A 22,752-nucleotide genomic window follows, 5' to 3' on the forward strand; every position below is an offset into this window, starting at 1 on the left:
TGTCAAGAAACGTTTTCCAAAGTTTTACCAACTTTGTAGAAAAGACATTTGCGGAAAAAAGAAAACTTCGATTTTGCGAAAAAAAAAAAAAAAATTCGATACATTTTGCTCTGCTTAGAAAAAGTTTCTTGATAACTCGGATTTTGCAACAAAACGTTAAAAATCTGTTCATTACTGCAGCCGAGTGGCAGTCTGTTATTTAATTACAAGAAGTTGGACGAGCCTAAATTTTTTGCACATGCGCATACTTCTTTTGCAAATTAGAGAAAGAAACGTAACTATGGTAAGTATCGGGAGCTATATTCCTTATTTTATTCTAAAAACAGTATGAATAATTATGATTACAATCATATTTAATTCATTTGTAAATAAACGAACAGTTGGTTGTATAAAAATGTATTTTTAACGTTTTAAATCTCTAAATTAACATAAATCTGAATGAAATTTGCAAATCATGGAGGCTGCCATCTTGGATTGACTTACATTACAAAGAAGTGTGAAATGTAAACTGTTTTACAGTTGTATGAAACAAATGATTAATCTCAACAAATAACTACAAATAAACTTTGATCGGTCTAGTCTTTGTTGATTAGAAGGTCTTTCTTATTAGGCTAGGGCCTAGGCCTAGCCCACCCATGCCATATCAACATCAATCAACATGTTTCATTCAATTCAAACGCTTCCTCATTCGGTGCGACGGCGCTAAGTTGCGACAGTAGGTAGGCCTAGCCAAAATAAAATTGCCTTTCGTTTCATAACCAATTATTAATTAATTAACCATATGGATCGATCCAACCATGTGAATAAATTTTCAATAGCAATTTAGGCCTGGGTGAATTGTGAATTTTACAATGTTTTGACCATAACATACATTCATATTCTTTAACTCCATGGTTTTTTGAAACTTTTTTTCCAGGTCCAGTACAGTAGTTGTATTTTAAAATATTATCTGATTTGTCAATGACAATGTTAATTAAAAACTTTGTTTAAAACTAAAGTGAATGCTTCCTTGATATTGAATGGGTCATTGTGACAATGACCGCTAATTAACATTCTATTTTTGACAATCCACATTCATTGAGCACAAATATTCAAACCCTGACCCAAATATACACAATGATCTTTTGATTATAATAATGTGATTCATAACTGATCCATCTACCTTACTTTATATCTTAATTTGAATAATAAATTCAAACATTTCCTAGTAAAAATCTAATGGCCTTCATTAAAAAAAAAGGATAATTTTTTTTAAACCTTTTCCTTTAATAATTAATTTGCTATATACACTACAGTAAAAAAGGGACGCCATTGAGACCCAACTAAATGTCCTAATAGATTTGTCCTATGAACAAGAGTTCGCTGTAGTATTACTGTATATAAAAATATTGTTAAATCCAAAGGCAAATTACTGAAAAAATGACAATGCTGTGGGTATCAGTGGCTGGATCTCAATGGAGATACAAAATAAAAGCGAAAAGCTAAATCAAAACGAGAAGTAAAACAGCCAGAAAAGTTAGCAGAGCTTTCGGGCAACACTAGCCCTTCATCAGTGCAAGTGAAGGAATTTGGATAACGTCAATATTGTTATATATAAATATATTGTTCGTTTCAACATAAAAGTGTCTTTAAATTTTTACTCATATAATAAGTTGTATTTTCAGATTTTCTTGGTTTATTACTTTAGACAATTCAATATTTGGTTACTTTGATCCGCTTTTTATGAGACAACTTTTCTTAGTGGTGTGCAATTATTTTATACTCATGTTTTCTTGCCAAACTAAGATCATTTTTATCAAAGAATTGTTACCAAAACAGAATCGTAAATTCTACGTGATTCTGTTGAACCAGCACTGAAATACTCCCCAGTGAACTTCTTGCAGTCCCTCTGAAATCCTGCATAATCATACCAATGCATCTGTACTTGATTATTACTAGATTTAGTGCTCACTATCAATAATCTAATTAAATAAAACTTAGGCAGAAAGTTTACAATGCGTATATGTAGATACATTGTAAATCTTGCATCTTGTAAGCACCTGTTTTGTATTTTCCCATGTCTTCCCAGGTCCTAACCCTTTGTTTAATGAATGCTACTGGGGACCTGTCTATTCCCCCTGCTACCATTGCCCATGGTGTTCATGTCACATTATGTGGACAATTTGTGACGATAAATGAACGATGTCATTAGTTATTATAACAGTTTATTTATTATATATGATTGGCTTAAAGCCAAGAGATATCTCTGATGAACCTCTCATCACAACAAACCGCTTGATTCAGATGTAAAAAGTAGAACATCCACAAAAATTATTTTTAAAAGTATTTTTATTTACTAAAAACTATTAATATCAGTAATTAAACCCTGCAGTTTCACTCAGGCCAGTATGCTTGGTTGTTTCTCTAGTCTTTCTGTAGTACAAGTACCGTAGACTAAAATGTACTGGTTGCTGGAACTTAATGAAAAACAATGCTATACAGTAGATACCATTTTTTATAATTGCATTATAATATATATCTATATTTCAGAATTTCGGTTACCCATCACTTCGTCCAACACATGAGGGAGGTGTTGAAATACAACATGAAAAGTCAAATTATGGTGTTCCAGATGTCATGACTTATGGGTAGGTCAGAGTTGATTAAGTTTTAAGGCATGAAAATAAATATATAGATATTTAAAATTTAGTATAAATCAAATTTCAAAAAATTATAAAAGTATGATTATTAAAAATACTGAATATTTCTACTTTTTATCAATCTTTCCTAAAAAAAATATTCAATTTAAGAAAGTGAAGGTTCAATTTGAAATAATGTAGTAGGTAAGTACTGTAAGTTGAATTGTGGTTTGTCACAGTGACAGTACAAATGCAGTAATCCTATCTGGTATTAAACAATTGAAAGGTGACAACAAATAATCCCCAGTACCATCCTCTCCCCGCCCCTTCTTCTTAATCATCCACCAGATTATGCTAATAACATTACGCTGTTTTTTCCTTTCTATCCTCACCTGTTTTATAAATTGTTTTTTAAACTTCTACTTGTGAAGAATGAGTGAGAGTATAAAAAATGAAACTCTTTGTCTGACAAAAAGTTGTCTTTGAATGTTTTAATTTATTGTATACTGAAATACCGAAGACAAAACATTGAGAAAGTGATAGATAGGTAGATACATCACCATAGCAACAACAGGTGGTTAAAACCACCGATTTCACAGGGTATAAAAGAATTTATGTGCTTTTAAAACAGCTGGAGAAGTCAAAATGTCATGTTAGTATCGGACGGGGGTCGAGGGGGTCGTGTCCGGGTGTACGCATCTCATTCTTACCTCACGTTCATGACGTTTTTATCAAACGTGATGCACATTGTTAATGTAAACATATATTTGGTAAATGCTCATTGAGGAGATGTATAGCTTTTGTGCAACCTGTGAGTAGCACGTGTTGTTATAAAAACAAGTGTCTTTGTGTCTCATTTTTATTGAACTATTTATAACAAGATGAACCAGTTATGTTTAGATATGTGATTACCAACTAGTGGAATCCTATTATTATAATATAGTAAAGGAAGTCACTAAAATATACGTTATTGTAATTAAAATTGCATTTAACTTTATTTACGTCAATGTTTGTATTGTAGAAGTATTTTAATGCCGATTTACTTTTGAGAGTAATCTCGTTATTTTATATTTATGGTCTTTTTTAAGGATACTGTATAGAGAATGGAAATATTATGGCTGTAAATTAATATCTGTTGACAAGTTGTGTCATATTGATGGAGAAGATTGATGTTATCATATGAGTATTTTTTAAATTTGAACAAACATTAAATTTATTATCAAAACTTGATTTATTATTAGAATTCTATCATCGTGTGCTAGTTAAAAATTAGAAAAAGTTTATAGCCGCCATGCTCATTTAACAATGCAAGATTGATTGATTGATTGGTTTTATTCGATATTCATATAAGTTAAAATATACAATGTATAAAAGAGAATACCTGGATAACCCATTAAGTCGACAAAAAAGTAAACTTATTTCCAATGGGGTCCAATCCGTAATGACTGAAAAGTGAGTGGTTGGGCCTAGTACAATTATCATTAAGTATGACTCAGTAAAAATGAAAAAACAAGAAAATACATACAAGACAAGATATATAACATCAAAAAAACAATAATAAAAATAACTTAATTAAACTGAAATTCCAAGCTGTTCATTATTAAAATATTCTTTAAGTTTTATTTTGAAGGTTGCATTATTTTGTATTGATTTGAGTGAACAGCAAGGTTTGCTGTGTTAGGCTAATCAAAATCATATGGTTAATTAAAAAAAATACTGGGGTAATAATGTGAAGACTTAAACCTTGTCTGCACTGTCAAACTTTATGCGACAAAAAAATGTGATGTGCCCCATACATGGACATGATGATGTCATATTTAAGCATAACACTGCCACTATTTTGATAGTGTAGACAGAGCTTTAGTTAGAGGCTTTACTTTGTGCATTATGCTCTGTATACCTTTTTTTTATATAGAAGAAATAAAGATTTGATGTATTTGGCCAAACAATTGTCATGAATTGGGCTAATTAGGTAGCTGCACTATCACATTGTTCTTCAGGAATCCCCCTACAGTACCTACAGGCTTGCAAATATCTTTTTCAGGCTTTTTTTCTTCATTCCCTTGCTACTGAAAAATACGAGTACTGCACAGTTTCATGATGTTATAAACTTGACAATAGGCGAAAAAAGCAACCTAAAATATTGAATGAATATATTGAACATATTATTAAATAAGGCATTGTTAATATATTGGGTTGGGCTTTACTGCTGTTCCTTGGGGACATCCCGAGGCCACAGGTCCTACAGCAACAATGTAGCAACCCTAGCATGAGCAGGTCAAGAGGAAATTGAAATGGACAGCAAATCCAACTGTTTACTACGACACTCCCTAGAGTCTATATCCATGCGTCTGCCAGGTTAAGCCTAGTGAAATGTTACAATTTCATGTTAACTATCTTGAAGCCCAGAACAGCCTCCCTCTGCAGCCATGTTGTAGGGCAGACCTAGTAGGCAAATACAAATGCAGGCTTTAGTCAGATGAATACATAATAATAACTTTTACAATTTCATATTAACGGTGGATCTTGAAGCCCAGAACAGCTTCCCTCTGCAGCCATGCTGTATGGAAGACCGAGGCTAATAAAAATGCAGGCTTTAGTCAAGTGAATGCATATAATAATATTATTAAGCTAAGCCATGTGGTCATATTATTTTGAGTTTGCATTACGCATTACCTTGTTGTTGTTTGTCCAGGGTCCTCACGAGACAAGGCCCTATCGACAGTATATTTTTCTTGATTATTCAATTTAAGTTATTGATTATTGAAACTGTTGATAAATAAATAAATGTACTTATTATTCTGTAGCAGCTAATTTCTTTAGCAGCAAAAGGTCAGAAATATTGTCAAACAAACCAAAGCAGTACATTGTAGACTAGCGTCCTCCTAGGCAAGCGTAAAAGCATGTGCAAGCTAAATTAATAACAATTTTAATTTATTGTTTTAACCTTTAGTGTTTAATTTTGTTTTATCTGTTTACTTTTTTCACAGTTTACAATAAATGCGTTGTGGCATAGAAAACAAAAGAAATGACTATTATTTACTATTGTCTTACTTTATGGCAGGGGTCAAGGTTGATGATGATGATGATATATTATTTTCTTATATCAGCAATCTTTTTTCCTTTTTTTTTAGACAAAAAGAATTAAACTAAAAGTTCAATTACTTTATAAAACTATTACTAATAATTTAATTTGTATCATGTGAAGAAATTGTGTTTTTGTTGTTTTAGTTAATATTTTGAATCTACTATAGACTAATATCGGTAAGAACGTAATTGAAATGTGTCCCTCAAATATCTGGCAAAGAACTAGAACAATGACAAACAAACAAACCTACTTTTTTTGCATCTCAAAATTAAAAAAGTATCCTTACTTGATTTACTTGAGCTCTTGACCATTTGTTGTTGTTTTCCGAGATCCTGTTTTGGAATTTTGGTTTCCTTCTAATTTCATTTATCTCCATCCTGTTTATTAAAACTCTGATACCTGGGGTAGATGAAATGTTTTGGAGCGGAAACTGAAAACGGATTAAAATATAACAAATAGCAGATCACCGGATATCAAACAATGAAGAAGAACAAGCAAAAACAATAATTTCAATTATTAAATAATCCAAAGATAAGATTACTTTTGCACAACTTGTAAATAAAATGATTATAATAAAAAGTTAAAAATGATGAAAAAGAAAGTGATGTTTAATTTTCTACATCAGCATATTTTAATCTAAAAAATAATGTCATAGCCATCTACAATCTATAGTTTTGAAACAACAAAGTCTCAGAGGTTCAAGGAGTAGAAAGAGTTACAAGCTTGGCACTAGGTCAGGATTGAACCCCGGACCTTGGGATTAGACCATGTTTTAGAACTTTTTCTGCATTATTATTTTAACCAAAACCAAATTATTGCTGAATTAAAGAATTGTGTTTCTTTTTGTTTTCTTTCAAAAAATTATTTCTGAAAATTAGACTTTTCAATTGATATAAATCGGAGCGAATTTGAAAATACACAGTTGCAGTATTTTTTTCAAGTAGTACACAGATTACTGTGTTGTTTTAAACGGTTGATAGTTTGTCTACGAGTAGAGATAACGTAATATCAGATTCGCTCTAATTGGATCCAAATTCAGAAAGCTGCGAACAACATCCTCCAAAAATTATACTCAGCGTTTTTTCAAAATCGGTGTGACAAAGCAGAATTGGAATAAGTTAAAAATTATAAGTAAGAAAACATTCATGAGACACAAGTCAGAGATAGTGACAGAAAATAATTGTTTGTTTTAATCAAAATTTGAGTCATTTTATCAGGAAAAAGTTGTATGAATAATCAATTAGTATTTGAGGAAGACAATAACTATCTTATTATAAGTGAGCAGGAAAGAGATATAATCCAATAGGTATTTTCTATCGCCCAGGTCTTATGTAATCTTTCCATTTTTAGTCGATCTATTTTATTTTATTTAAATATTTACATTAGCGCAACTAATGTATCCTGATTGTGATCAGGGCCTCACGCAAGGACAGTCCTGTTTTAGATGTATTACTCACAGTTTTTACAATAAATTTTTTTATTTGGGTATTATAAAAATTTACAAAATGTAGCGCAAAAATTTACAGTAATAATATATTTTTAAAAAGTTTTTAATGAATGTGTAAAATTGGTATTCTTATTGTTATACTGTACCGTAATTTGTTCTTGATCATTGAAAACATTTTAAACAGTGGCATTATATTTAAAACTCTAATTCTAAAATATAAATTCCATTGCACGATTCATTTCTAGATTTTATCTGGTGTTTAAAACTGTTAAAGTACTTAATATTCTGTCAATTAAATTGCTCCTAATATCCCTAGATGCTGACTTGTTTGGACTTGCCTTATTATATATAAAAAGAAGGGTTCATGATTTCACCGAAAATTTAATCTGATAATACAGCAATAATTATTTTACCAGAAGTTTTAAAAAATTATATTACTATAAGAAATAACCAGGTTTCTCATTTTGAGAATTTATTGTTTTACAGCATATAGCATAATTTACAACTTCAGTTTATATCACATATACAGTAAATATAATGTATATTATACAGTAAATATAATGTATATTTTACAGTAAATATAATGTATATTATACAATAAATATAATGTATATTATACAGTAAATATAATGTATATTATACAGTAAATATAATGTATATTATACAGTAAATATAATGTATATTATACAGTAAATATAATGTATATTATACAGTAAATATAATGTATATTATACAGTAAATATAATGTATATTTTACAGTAAATATAATGTATATTATACAGTAAATATAATGTATATTATACAGTAAATATAATGTATATTATACAGTAAATATAATGTATATTATACAGTAAATATAATGTATATCATACAGTAAATATAATGTATATTATACAGTAAATATAATGTATATTATACAGTAAATATAATGTATATCATACAGTAAATATAATGTATATTAAACAGTAAATATAATGTATATTATACAGTAAATATAATGCACCATGTCATATTACTGTATTCTACTTCAGTTACTGCAGTACCTCCTGAAAACAAAAATAAAGATTTCATTTATAAAAGATAAAATCAACATTTTACCCCAAAAAACATTGTTTAACAGACAATTTGACTTGTTTTAAGTTTTTACAGGTACATTTTTTATCCTCAAATTTTTGATCAAATTGAATATACTAACTTTTAGGTGACATTAAAATAGCATATTTAACAACAAAATTATTTTGCAAGGGGACAATATCAATTCTGTACTTATTTAGGTCTACTAGAATCTGTTTTAAATTTGGATTTGAAATGTGCTAGTCAGTGATTGATACAAAATGTGGTATTATCCTGGCTCCATCAATCCCTCGGCCTCCATAGCTTGTCATTAAACCAGTTGATCCTATTCCAACATTTGCCATGGTTTTTATTCAGACACATTTCATGTGGATCTACCTGCTTTATGATACAAGTTTCTAGGAAGATGAGTCACAATAGCTTTGAAAACTCTATAAAACTATAAAAACTCTATAAATATGAATTCGGTTATCTGCAAAATACATTTATTACTTTAGTTAGTATTGGTGTTATAGGCTTACACACTTTACCTATATAATCGTGTCCGAGTTAAATGATAAATATTAAAAAGTATAGTATTGAATTTGTAAACCTGTACATTACTTGATGTCATTTTTTCAAAAGCCAATATAGTGCTCCCAACTACATTTTTTTAACTCTTTGATGGCAATCAATCACTTTCAAGAAAGTTGAAAAAAGTTATGAGACTATAGAGGGCTCACTTCACTCTGGTGCCCTGTATAATGCTACTGTACAACTTGGTGCATGTTTTGGAAGAAGCTGACAGAAGTTTTTGCCATTCTTTTTAGGAAGTACTATACATTGTACCAGGGAGGCACATTTAGGAAGGTCGCCAGATCTCAAGGGACCAAGCCACCTGTTCCCTGTGTCAGCACAATACTAGATTGGCAGGCTCACTATACAGGTCCCCAGACCTGTTAGGACTTCTATCACAGAATTAAAACTTCTACTTGATATATTAGTAGTGCCTTTTCAGTTTGTTTACTATTAATGCCTGACTCTTTCCTGGTAAAGTAATTGGAGCTAATTAATTGGTTAATGGGTGCAAGAAGGTCCTGTTAGTTGCAAACAGGATGTTGAGACATTTTAGACGATTATTTAACAAAAGAAAAAAGTATTGTTAGTTAATATTTATTAGATCCTTCACAATTATTTAATTAAGCATTAATATAGTTGTGAAACTTACATAAAGATGCTGACAAACAGCTATTATATTGTTTTTAGTTGTTGCAAAATATATAGAAATTTTAATATCGAAATTAAATAATAAATCTATTAAGGGAAAAACAAGAGCATCTTGCCTATTAATAAGACAGCTATAGAAATTTTAATATATATAAATAAATTAAATCTATTAAAAAAGGGAAAGAGGAAAGAAGAACATCTTGCATATTGATAACAAAACCCTAGTCCAAAATTGGCTGTTATTAAAAGATTCCTAAACTAGTGAAAATGGTACTAATAATATTGAATAATATGACAAAACAACATTGTGGCATAATCCATTGATTCCTAGAATGGGTTTATCCTGACTACAGTCTACGTCAATAAATCTTATCAGAATGATTCCGCTATTCCCAGCGGTCTTCCCTATTGTCTTATTATCCTTTTAAATAACTTGTAAAATCCCATCAAACTTCCATAATTCTCGCAATCAATTCAAAAAATGATATAAAAAAAAACTATAGAGGAAGTATTGAGATCGCGAGTGATAACAAGGTGTTAACAATGAGTCTTATTTTCCTGCAAGTGCTTTTAATTCATTATATTCTTCCTTTTAATTTTTTTTTTTAATAAATGCCTTGAACTTGAAATCAATCAGCCTAGTTTATACAACCTGTCTCAACACCTTGTTGTAATCACGGAGGTCAATTGATTGACCAATTGGTTATTAATATTAGAGGTCCTGTTTCTGCTGCATAAAATTAACTGGTAAAAAACGGTGTGAATAAATTAACCCCAATTTCTGGGAAGCAAAACAGGACAATTTTTTAGTAACTCGTTAAATGGCAGCGCAAAAATAACGGTTTTAAACCACCCACTGATTTAAACGCTTATTTTGGCACTACGGTATGCAGCAGAAACAGACCAAGAGGTGATCAGGTGTTTTTAGTTGGAATTAGTTGGGGTTAAATATCCTAATTATTCTACTGCAGTAACTACATTTTTTACTGCAGTAATGTATGATTTTAGTTGTTTGATTGTAGAAGGCAGTCATTGCAATACACAATTTATAAAATTACCCCAAGATAAAGTTACTACTGTGTGGGAAACATTTTATTTAAAGATGTATTGTCCCCCAAAAACATGAAAAAGGAAAATTAATAAAATCAGACTTCAAATAAGCCATGTTGTTTATTAATATTAGCAAATATGATGAGTTCCTTGCATTAGTACACCCATGGAGCTATAAATTAGGTCCATGGTACACCTAAAATATTCATAAAATAAGGAATAGATTTACGTACAGTACTATGCATTTGAATACATCCATCTGCGAATTTAATATTGGAAATGTCGTGGAGTCTTGCTTCCTGAACGCCCTAATTAATCCCACTTGCCTTTTGACAGTAACAGTTCGCAATAATTACCTGCTATTTCCGATTCAAAGTTTCTTATTTTATAATTTGTATTTCTTGAGGGTAGATGAGTGAGAAGGAACTAAATATGCCTGGGTGTTGTTTCTTTTACAAAGTTTAGAAGAAAAGAATTTCTTTAATTTAGTGCTTGAAATAATATCCTTTAAAAAAATATGGCATGATCTGAATGTTTATTCCAAAAATTGAATTGGAAAAATAAATTTCCAACCACAATTTTACAAAAGAAAAAATAGTCAGCAGCTCTTTTTCTGAAAGTCAATGTTTTTTTTTGTAAATTAAATGTTTTAGGCTAAATTATCTTTTTATAAGAAAATCAACCAAAAGTGAATACATTTTATTATCTTTATTTTTCATGTTTTGGAGGACAATACTGACTGTACTTCTCCCTAATTAAAAATTATAAACCTTTTTGCCTGTCACACCAATTTCACTAAATCATTGATTTATTATTCATTTGTAAAAACTAACCAAATTTTCTAAATTATTTCTGACATAAATAAATTAATTTTTCTGAATTCACTATAAGGATGATAAATAAAGAGAATATTTGCAATTTTATGAATTTTAATCTTTCAAAGATACTTAAAATAAAATTACTTTATTTACAAGGACAACGACATGCATGTTGGTAAAGCTGTTTTCCGGTCATTAAATATTGGTAGAATATTGGATTATTGATGGTTCCTGCAAAGGAGTATACCAGGCTATTACGTCGGCATTGATTAGGCACAGGTTCATGGGAAAGCACCTTGGATGTGAGGCCCTTGGCGAAAGGGGTTCATGGGTTCTAATGGACCCGCCTTTGAGCTAAGCACCTTGCATCTCAAGCCCTTAGCGAGTGGCGTTGGAAGGTTCTCCTGAACCCTCCTTTTTCCTGAAATGCTTTTTGATGGTAATAGGCCTTCTAGCCTAGCCCAATTTTTGCCCTTTTTGTGACTGAATAACCTTAAGGAATTGTGCATATGAATTTTCATATTTGGAGAATTTAAATTTGTTAAATATGGCAATAATAATGTCACTATATTCATAAAGTAAATTCTTTAACATGTTTTTAACAAGATTTACAAGATGTTTCATCCTAAAGGGAATTGTTTTTATAGAGTCCAAGGCTGAAGGCATATTACCAATATAGGCCATCATTCCCGGATAAAACAATCTGGCCTAAACATTCCCAAATTTAATTCAATACTTGATTGAGTTTTTAATCATTTCGGTGGCTGATTTTTCAGGTACGAAAATGTACAATAATCCACACCTGTTGAATTTAATGTGTACAGTATAAAAGTAGTCTGGGATAATTTGCTCCATAAACACAAACTACAACTTTAGTTTAATTTAGTATACCATATCATAAAATTGTCCTTTTTGTTATTAAGTAACCAAAAACATTGTCTGAAGACAGACAATTTCAGTATTTTTGCTTTAACATTTTTTCAAGTAAATCACTATAGTATTAATGTGACATTAAAATGACACACATTTTTTATTAAAAAGCAGCGTTTTTTTGTTAATATAAGGGACCAAGCCAGAAACATTCTACTGCAGTTACTGCAGTAATAACTAATATGTTAAGACTTTTTCCCAATGTTTTCTAATGTTTAATCCAACTCTGGAGAAATGTTGGTTGTTTTTAAAAAGATGCTGACTCACACAGGATTTGAACCCAAACCCTGGGATCTAAAGGCAATCATTTTAACCACCAAGTTTGTCAACTTCTTGTTTCCCAATTATAATTTTCCCTTTTTTGGTTTTCTTTCCTTCCTCTCTATATTGTATAGTAATTGACTTGGTAATTGTGGTAAAATATTAAAATGCAAAATGCATGTTTTACCAAGAAACAAATTAAATAATAATTTCATAATTTGAGAAGTGCTTAATCATAATGTTAGTTAAATATAGCATAGGCAAATAGCACCTTGCTAGATATTATACAGTACTTAAATAATTCATTAACCCAATTAAGTATTATCTTTATCTATCATATTCAGGTGACCAATAACTTTAAAATCTAAATATTAACACTTATACTTTTACATTTTATTTGCTCATCAAGTTGCTCATTCCAAAGTAATGACCCTTGAGTCCTAATTTTATTTCTAGCAAGATCAGTATCAGATACATCCTTGTAACATGACGATGATAATAACGATTTTGAATAAAATAATTAAGTTTCAGTATAAAGTTGTTATTCTGACAGGAAGGAAATAACACCACCTCCCAGTGAACTTTGCTCTGAAGTAGGTTATTATTAAAAGTACACATTTTGTTTTATTATGGAATAAAAAATGTTTTATCTTTTTATCTTCCTCCACCTGAAAAAGAAATATAAACATGTACTTTATCTGTACCTATGTCCTATTTATATGTGCCTCTAATCTGATTATGGTACTTTAAAAAAAGTTCAAATGCCCATGGGGATGCACCTTGTTCATTAGTAAAATATAATTTAAAATTAAAAGCAATATTTTCTTTTATAGAACCCATGGTTCATGGTAGATGGTATAAATATTAATACTGATATTTTAAATTCACCAGAAGACATAACAACTGAAACATTACATTCTCAGTCATATTTCCATTTAGAAACACATGGTTGCCAGAAAACCTAACTTTACTCATGTTTATACGCCACGCAAACATTTAAATAATATTTTTAAAATTGACATCTTAAAAAGTTTGAGTTGGTTTATTATGGATGCATGTCAACTATTGCACAAAGCATCTAACTGCTATAGTAAACATTTCTATACAGTTTGTATATACAAAGTAGTCTGTATTTTAACCTTAGCTTTAACATTATCCTTGTAAAAATAAGCAAATAGGTGAGAAGGGATTTTCCACCAGATTTTTCATTTTACCTTTCTTTTGTTCCTGGATCTCTGTTGGCGACCACCCTTTACGTACCCATTTATGAGAGGTGACCACGTTTATTAGGTATAGAAATCATTTTCTGTGGTGTTTTTTGTTTGTTTTTGAAAAACAGTAAAAGTAATTTCTCAATACAGTATATATAAATAATTAAAATTGATCATTATTTTTTTTTTCTGTACAATGTTTTCTTAGATAAGCTTCTTTTTTTTGTTTTGCTTTGGACATGTATATTATTTAATCATGGTATTCCAAAATAAAAAGATGAATGAATGAATAAGTTTTTAAAATTTCTTTTAAACTAATTTTAGCAACTGCCATCAAAATTCTTAGAAATTACAGTATCGTAGATTTACTGTCAATAGGAACGATGGCAGCCTAAGTTTCTAGCCAATCACAAATAAACTTTTCTTTCTTGGATAGTTTGTCTTTCAGTGCTTCAACAGATGTTTTGACCATTCTGCTCGTCAACACAAACTATTATTGGTTTAGCCTAGGATTGATAATTACCAAAAACAATAGCATGTTTTATTAATACCAACAGGAATGATTTATATATTTGTTTTTTATTTTCTTGTTTGTTGCTTTTGAAAGAAAAGTTCAGTTTGCAGTTGTTCATTCATTCAATATTTTATTTCGGAATCTCTGTTCCATAGAAATCAAAATTTATTAAAAATAAACGGGACTGTACTAATTACTAGTGTACTGCTCATCTCAGGATGGTATTTCACCTGGAGAGCATAACTTTAGACCAATGATTGAATATGAAATAATTAAGTTCTTTGGTATTTCCGATATTATTTTTTGGTAAATTTATTTTCTTTAATTTATAGTTTAGTAAAAACATATTATGTTTGTATTAATAAATCAAATCAGCATGCCATTGGTTATTTTTAAGCCAACAAGTAAACATGAAAAGGAAATTGCAATTATTCAATAAGGTATAAAACAGCACGAAACAGTTAATGAAATTTGACTAATGTTAAGTACTTTACTAAAATCGTCTGCAACTTTCTCACGATATTGCTTATCGCAGTGATATCATATTACCATTGGGCGTGTTTCATAATGCAACGTGATAAAAAGATGGCCGTGTATAAACATAATTGATCTGTTCGCATTAAAGCGCACTGACGCCTTAGTTTTTGAGTACTTCGTCTTTTTGATTTTATTCTGTTTGATAAGTTTTCCCGTCCTATGATTGTGATTTCCTCTCTATCCATACGGCGCTAATTGTTCTCATTTCCTTGTGTGTGTAGTAGGACTTATTTCGCGTTCTTATTTAAGTTGACAATAATTCAAGATTCGGCTGCCAAGTTTTCTCAAAAGCAATAAAAGGCACCATCTTATAATAAATAAGTAACTTTTGCAAAAATGTATTCTACTACAATTGAACCCTGCTTTGGGAGACTCCTATTAGGGGTACAGCCCTACTGTATTAGGAGGACAGCCCTATTGTATTAGGAGGACAGCCCTACTGTATTAGGGGGACAGCCCTATTAGGAGGACACTTTGTTGTGTCCACTTAGGGGCAAATAGTGTAGTAGTAGACTCATGCCTTTCAAAACAGATTAGAGAAATGAACAATTATTGTAGTAATAATAATTTGCTTATTAGTGCAAGGTTTAGTCTATTTTTTTTTTATATTAAAAATGATTCATTAATTTACTACCAAAAGCATTGAAGAACAGTGAGTTTTGGTTTATAAAAGGTTGTCTATATTAATAATCTCTTAACCCTTCTGGCAAGGAATATTTCTAAAGGTTTCTCCCTTCACGGTCCTTGTCATTTTCCCCTTCGCGGTACATCCGACCTTGTCATTTTCGCCTTCATGGTACTTCCGACCTTGTCATTTTTGTCTCGTTATTTGTCCTTAATCAAATCCCACTATCCGCTTTGCCCAGCTACTGTTTCTGTCGGCTTCTTACTATCAAACGTCTGCGAACAAAATTGAGATGTTTTAATGACCATGAAGACGACAGCTATCTTAATAAAGTTATTGAAAATAATTTAGAAAAACAAACAAGGCTACTGGATACTGACTGTATTGCTTGTTGTAGGCTTTTTATTTGAAAGAATGAATGATAGCACAGTCGTCATACAGACTGACACAAATGTTGCATAATAAGTTTTATTCTAAATGTTTTATCTCTAAACAATGCAATATAACTGATGTGCGTATTTCTTGGCTTGATGATCTCAATAGAGAGACCAAAAAAAATAGCAAAAAATATAAAGTAAAACAGCCAGAAAGAAAGTGCCAATCTTTTGGAAAATGCTGTTCCTTCGACTGGGCCAACTAAATAATATAATAATAATAATCACACTTTATCATGCACAAGAAAAAAGCTCTTCTTCCTCCATTATTATTATTAACGCAATAATTTGTTTATTTTCCAAATAACATTAATTTTATGAATCTTAAGCAATAAAAGAAATGTCTAGTCCACTTTGAGAACAAAGAATTCAATTATCTAGAATAAGTAATTATAATGCGGATGTGTGGTTAAAACTGTAAAGCCTGTTTTAAATGGGTGTTGATAAATTAATGAAAAGTAATTTGTTAAATCATTAAAATGTGTGAAATCTTAACCACTAATTAATTACACACAATATATTTTAATAGAAATCGAATACTTTTACTACTATTTAAAAAAAAAATTTGTTCAAATACTTTTACTATAGAGTATCACGGTGTGACGTCACAACGATAGAGGGCGCTGCATGGTTGCTAGACAACCAAAAAATGCGTTCAGCGCTATATGTTGATAAACAGTAAAGATCTGTATTTCTACCAAATTATGTATCTTAGCTTGATTTTTTTAAACTTAAACTGTAGGCCTAGTTGAAGAATAAATAGATTATTAAAAACAAATATTTAGTGATCTTTTGAAATTTTAGTTTATAGATAGATAGATAGAAATCTTTCTTTATTTTGGATATTCATTCAATATTTGTACATTGTTCTTCCTTGAAGTCCAGTTAACACTTACAAATTACAAATATAAACAATAAAAATGGAAAATTATGAAAACGTTTTTAAAGACTACAATATCACAAGAAGCAAGAGAAAAAAACCAGTTAGTTAGTTTCTTTTTATTAAAAATTATTAAGTTTTAAAATGACTACTTCAATAAGCCTATTCCAAACCATAGGTGATCTTGGAGTCACTCAGGCAGGCTAAACGCATTTTTCCTTGCGCTATCAACCACGCAGCGGCACCTACTGTCGTGACGTCAGCGCCGTGATACTCTATGGTACTATTAGAAAAACTCTTTCAAAGGTGTCCATAATGATGATTCTGTATCTACATTTGCCCAGTATAATAGGCAAATGCCATGATACAGCAGAATTACATGTGTTTCACATGCAACACCGGTATCATTTACCCTTAACCTAACATTCCATAATACAGGCAACACATGTGATATACATGAGATGCTGTATTGTAAATTTGCCTATGATACTGGGGAAATATTATAAAATTTGGAGATAAAACTCTGAGAATCTGTGGTGTTTGTTTCATTGTGTTATTTCCATCAATTTCCTTTTTATCGTTGAAAAGGAAGGGAATTATTCGTTGTAATTTGTACCTAATTTGATGGAAGTGACCGGGGTTCACCCAATTTAATTGGTGAAACGCACTTTTAGCAGCAATGTCCCCTACTGCCAAACGAGGGCGTCAAACTAAATATGCCAAATGAGATTTATTCATTATCATCAAAAAATAAGAATAAGAAAACAATTTGATTGTATAAATAAAAGGGAAAAACAGAATAATTAAGAAAATATACAGAAAATCTAAAGATAGAGGGCAGTGTTGATTGGTAATAATGGCAAGAAATTTGCCCAAACTTTGATTTAAGAATTGTTTAAAAAAAGTTAATTTTGACTTTGTTGTGCCTGTAATTTTATTTATGGTTTTGTATTGTACAAATGGCCTTGTTATAAACACTGAACAGAAATAATCAAGTTTTTAGTTTTAAAATAAAATGATTATATACAGTATTTGTAAATCGTAATTAAAATATTTAAATTTTAAACTGTATTTGAGCCAAATGAGCTTTTACTGTGACAGCTTTTATACTAAACAGAAAGTGTAAGTTCAATTCTCTTTCTAAAAAATGTGCTGACCACTGTTTCCTTTGATAAAACTTGATGTGGTAAATATGCTACTGAATACGGCGACTGAATTAAAGCCATTCGCGAAAAAAAATAACTGAAAAACGTCTGAACGGTTTGGCCATCTCAGTCCAGCTGTGTTCGCCATCGCTGAGACCTTCAATGATAAGTGAACGAACTCATAGAGTACATAACTGTTGGTGAGGTCCTGGTCACTTCACGAGGCCGACCTTACTGTCTTCCTATTTACCACTGTTTTTCAATCTCTTTTCATACCTTTAGAGCAATAAGTAGGCCTAAGTCGACTATATCTGATATCGCTTTTTATGCTTTAATACTTTTAATTTATTTTTGGCTTTAAAAACTGAATGAAAATAATGTTTTCAATTCAATTCAGTTTAGTTCATTTATTCAAATAAGAACAATAGTATATAAAAATAGGACCAATAATGCATTAATTATATACAGTCAGACGGTAACGATAAATTCCTTTTTATAGTAATTAATAAGTTTACTGTATCTGATAATAAAATTGTGATTTACTTATTATCTCCAATGTATACAGAATTGTTGTAATTTCTAGATTTGTATTTACATCATTTGTTAAGTTATTCCATAACTTGGTAAAGCATTATAGAAATTATATGAGGATGTTAAATGAACCCTATTCCTGATTATAAACACAAGTCTACTATAGTAGTAATGAATCTGGTAATTAAAGAATTGGAGCAAAAATTTGCTGATAAACATTTGTAATTCATTATTTATTTGAATGAGATCATTACAATTATTTTATGATTAATGCAACCACTGCAGGAAACACTAATTATCCTTAAATAGAAATACATGGTCATCCTCCTGCATTTTGGTATTTCTGTATTATAATTTGAAGCAACTTAATATTAATTAACCAAAGTTGTATTTCCAATTGTGCTGTGTAAACCATACTATCCATATCAATCTGTGTTACAAGTAACATTTATTACCGTATACAGTGATTGATTCTTGAAAATGTTCAAAGATGTGACATTAATTTGTCACAGAGTACTAATGTTTTGTCACTTATGATAAGATGTGATATATTAAATAGTACTTGATTGTATTGATGCATCATATTATACAAATAATGAATGTTTATGAGTGCAATGGTACAAATAATGGCACAAGGTGAATGATGAAAGGTTATATCAACGAGGCAAAGCCGAGTTGATATAACCTTTCATCATTCACCAAGTGCCATTATTTGTACCATTACACGAATACAAAACATTCATTATTTGTTTTATATAACATCTAGACGTTTTTTTTTCGTACACAAAAATGTTTCAAAAAGTACTATTTAACGATCGTTGAATAGTGCATACTATTGCACGCCATGTGACCCACATTCGTCCAATCAGATGACAGGAATTTATATAGGTGTTATATAAAATACTATAAATCAGACACATCTAATCCAAAGTGATTTCAGTCTTTCCAAGATCTTTAAGCTCTGTCTACACCATCAAACTTTATGTGACAAAAACATGTGATGTGCCCATATATAGACATGATGATATATATATACTATATTTGGGCATATCACTACCATATATGGGAACATCACACTCTTTTTGTCAAACTAGTTTGATAGTGTAGACAAAGCTTAACTGATTGAATGTTTGATAGACCATAGAGATAGACAAACAGCACTAAAACAAAAACAATACTTTTGTGCAAATTAGGCAAACAATGCGATTTCCTTTATGGAAGTTTTGTTCTTAAAAAATTAATTACTAATTAATAAATATGCTAATTGAATTAAAAGAAATTCTGATTGAGTGTGAACAAAGAAGTAATAGAAGTATCAGATGAGAAGCAAATAATATAACTTACAGTACAAAATGCCATCTAAGGCTAAATATCAATTTGTCCAAGATTTGAATATTTTAATTTTTAATATATATTATATATTTAATTTGTGAGGAGCATTACTGTTTGCTAATGTATGCATTAGCTATTTTTGTACAAAAAAACTAAAAATGACATTATTTACACAAAAAACAAGGAAGAGTGTATTTTATGCTTCCCTGAAAAAAAAACAATCTTGGATGAGGGATAATTAGATTAGTAGAAATGTTACAGGTGCATAGAGTGAGTGACTAGTAAACCACCATGGAAGAGGGAGATAATATGGTCTAATAATGGTCTTCCTATTAATAATAATATAATTTCAGAAAAATTACATTGTCATTGTTCTACAGTTTGTTCCTACAGAGGGGGCTATTTCAATAGTTTGCACTCATTTTGTGGGTGAAAAGTATAGAGGGGGTTGTTGTATTTATTATTGTAAAAGTTTTCATTTCAATTTTTTTCAGAATATCAGATGCAAAGAGTAAACTAACTCCTGTTCATCCATTGGAATATTCAGAAAAGCATGTAAGTAAAATTGTTAATCTTTAAAGATGATTATTGTATCCCACAAAGATGAGGCACCAAAGAGATTACAGAGTGTCAACTCCAACAGAATCAAATGAACAGAGATGTGTCCCTGCCTTGTTTGCTGTCACCTAGTTGCCTAATCTATGTATAACCAAGACAACAACAAAGCCAGCCCAGTATAGTGTAACACTATACTGGGCTGGCTTTGCCAAGATAGGAACTCGTATTACAGTCCTTTAATACAGTACTGTACGACAGTTTGTACAGTACATATTCTCCATGTCGTGCGGTGTCTGTTAAAGATCGTGGAACTGATTGTGCAGCAGCCACACATAAACTCTTTGATCTTCAGAGCCCAGCATCCTTGGCCTTGGTATAACATGCTGTGGTTTGAGGAAATATTTATTGGTTGCAACATTTTGAATCTATATTTTTTTTCAGTATGATGGAAACCAGGATGAACTGACGATGCGAATGCTGCGTAACACACAGGGATTACATGCCCCTCTGAAACTGAGAATGGAGAAGCATATGCTAAAACAGGTAAAACTCAACTACATTCAATAACACAAGTATTAAGTACAGCACTAAAGGTAACACATTCAAGACCCAACAAATCTTTCCTTAATAGGGGTGTCCCCTGAATAGGGATGTCCTCTGAATAGGAGTGTCCTCTGAATAGGAGTGTCCCCCTAAAAAAACACACAAATATTTTCCCTTATTTTTTTTTCTCAGCAAAGGGTATCCTTAATACTAATAATTCTAATGTTATAATGAAAAAATAAATAAAATAAGACTTGGAAAATGTCTTTATACACAATTAGATACCAAAGGGACCATGTATTGCCAGTACCAACATTGGGCTAGAAACACTGACTGGCGAAGACTTGGATATTGATGTCAAAGATGTGTATAACGGTACGTATATCTTTACTAACAGTAATAATAACTAGACATGTAACTCGTCACTTTGACGAGTTTGGTTATCCGCCCCGCAAGTGGTGCAACATTAACATTAAGGGGATAGGTTGAGGACAAAAGGAAGTGTTCACGTTGGCATTATGACCTGAACTGAAGAATATGATATGTTGTTATTGCTGAATTTTATTGTTTAAATTCATATATAGTATACACAGTATAATCTGTATCCATATCACATACAGTGTAGAATAGGTGAAATTACGGGACCCGCTATTTATTGCAATTTTTAACATGTTGACGGTTTTAAAATGAAACGCGAAGGTAGCAATTCCGAAAGAAAATTATCTCAGCAACAACGTATTAACGTGTAGAAGAAATTTGAATACGTGAAATATTGATGCGCGCTCTTTTAAATGTAATGAATTATGACGCAAAAGATGAAAATACGACCTTTTTTATTTAACTGGCCATATGATGACGTCACAACATCCGATTGGCAACATTTTTACATAATTTCGTATCTACAATCCAATAGCTTCCAGAAAAAGTTTTAATCGTGATTATCACATTTTATTCTTACGAGCTATAACAGATTAAAATTTACTGTAAAGATGAAATTGATGCCACACGTGATTTAAATTTTTAGGCATGACCACGTCAAAAAAATAAAAATATTTTTAACTCATGCGAAAGACAGTTGATTGACCTAGACTATATCAAAATCGGGGTGAAAATGGAAAACGGATAAGTGGAGATGCGCTCTATTCAATGTGATGAGCTATGACGAAAGATACAAAAATCCTATATTTTATATTCGCGTGGCCATACGATGACGTCACAATGTCCGGTTAGCCATATTAATACCTGATCCGACATCTACAACTCATCTACTTCCAGAATATGTCATCCAAAAAAAGTTGACCGTCTAGTTTAGAAATTACGACTGTTTAAAAAAAGGCATATTTTAAACGAATTGTTTAACCTTTTCATAAAAAACGCGCGCAAATTGTCCAATTCGACGTGCTCGTATGACGTATCTTTAAGTCGAAATTGTTTAAAATTTGGTAAAATGACTAGAAAAGGCTGGAAAAACATAAATTACGCGAAAAAAATACGTTTTCAATGCTACGTGCGCACCGCACACGTAAAAATGTGCGCACGAGTGGGAATTTTTGACATGCTTAAAACGACATGAAACGCGTAGAAAGTTGATTATAAATTAATTTTGCGCAATTTGAAATTTTAAATGCGCGTGCGCGCGTAACTTTGTGTAAAACACGCAATTTTTTTTCAACAGAAAGTTAGCGCATGATATAAATTAAACTTTTGCAAAGTTTCACTTTAAAATGTTATTTGGTTTTCGACATATGTTAAATACGAGAAAATCGTTAAATCGCGCGTACGTCACGTTGCGCAATTGTAAACGTCATGAAAAGCTTCGCATGACGACGTTACGTAAATGTCAAAATGTTAACATAGTTAACGAAATGTTATGTTTGCGAGTTTCAGAGAAAAGCGTTACACAAAAATCATACAGAAAGAAAGAAGAAAAATAAAAAGTTGACTAGACAT

The 22,752-nt window shown here is 30.8% G+C and overlaps 1 protein-coding gene across 1 annotated transcript in view; it reads left to right on the top strand.

The window, feature by feature from the left end:
• Window positions 1-207: 207 nt before the first annotated feature.
• Window positions 208-22,752, top strand: part of LOC140050411 (proteasome maturation protein-like) — a 28,219-nt gene continuing 5,674 nt past the window's right edge. The window contains exons 1-5 of the mRNA XM_072095585.1: window positions 208-283; window positions 2,530-2,627; window positions 20,196-20,256; window positions 20,701-20,802; window positions 21,084-21,177. Of these exons, the coding sequence (XP_071951686.1) occupies window positions 239-283; window positions 2,530-2,627; window positions 20,196-20,256; window positions 20,701-20,802; window positions 21,084-21,177 (400 nt within the window). The 5' untranslated portion in view covers window positions 208-238. The remainder of the gene's footprint in view (window positions 284-2,529; window positions 2,628-20,195; window positions 20,257-20,700; window positions 20,803-21,083; window positions 21,178-22,752) is intronic.

Source organism: Antedon mediterranea, chromosome 5, assembly GCF_964355755.1.
Source record: "Antedon mediterranea chromosome 5, ecAntMedi1.1, whole genome shotgun sequence".
NCBI classification, from domain to species: domain Eukaryota; kingdom Metazoa; phylum Echinodermata; class Crinoidea; order Comatulida; family Antedonidae; genus Antedon; species Antedon mediterranea.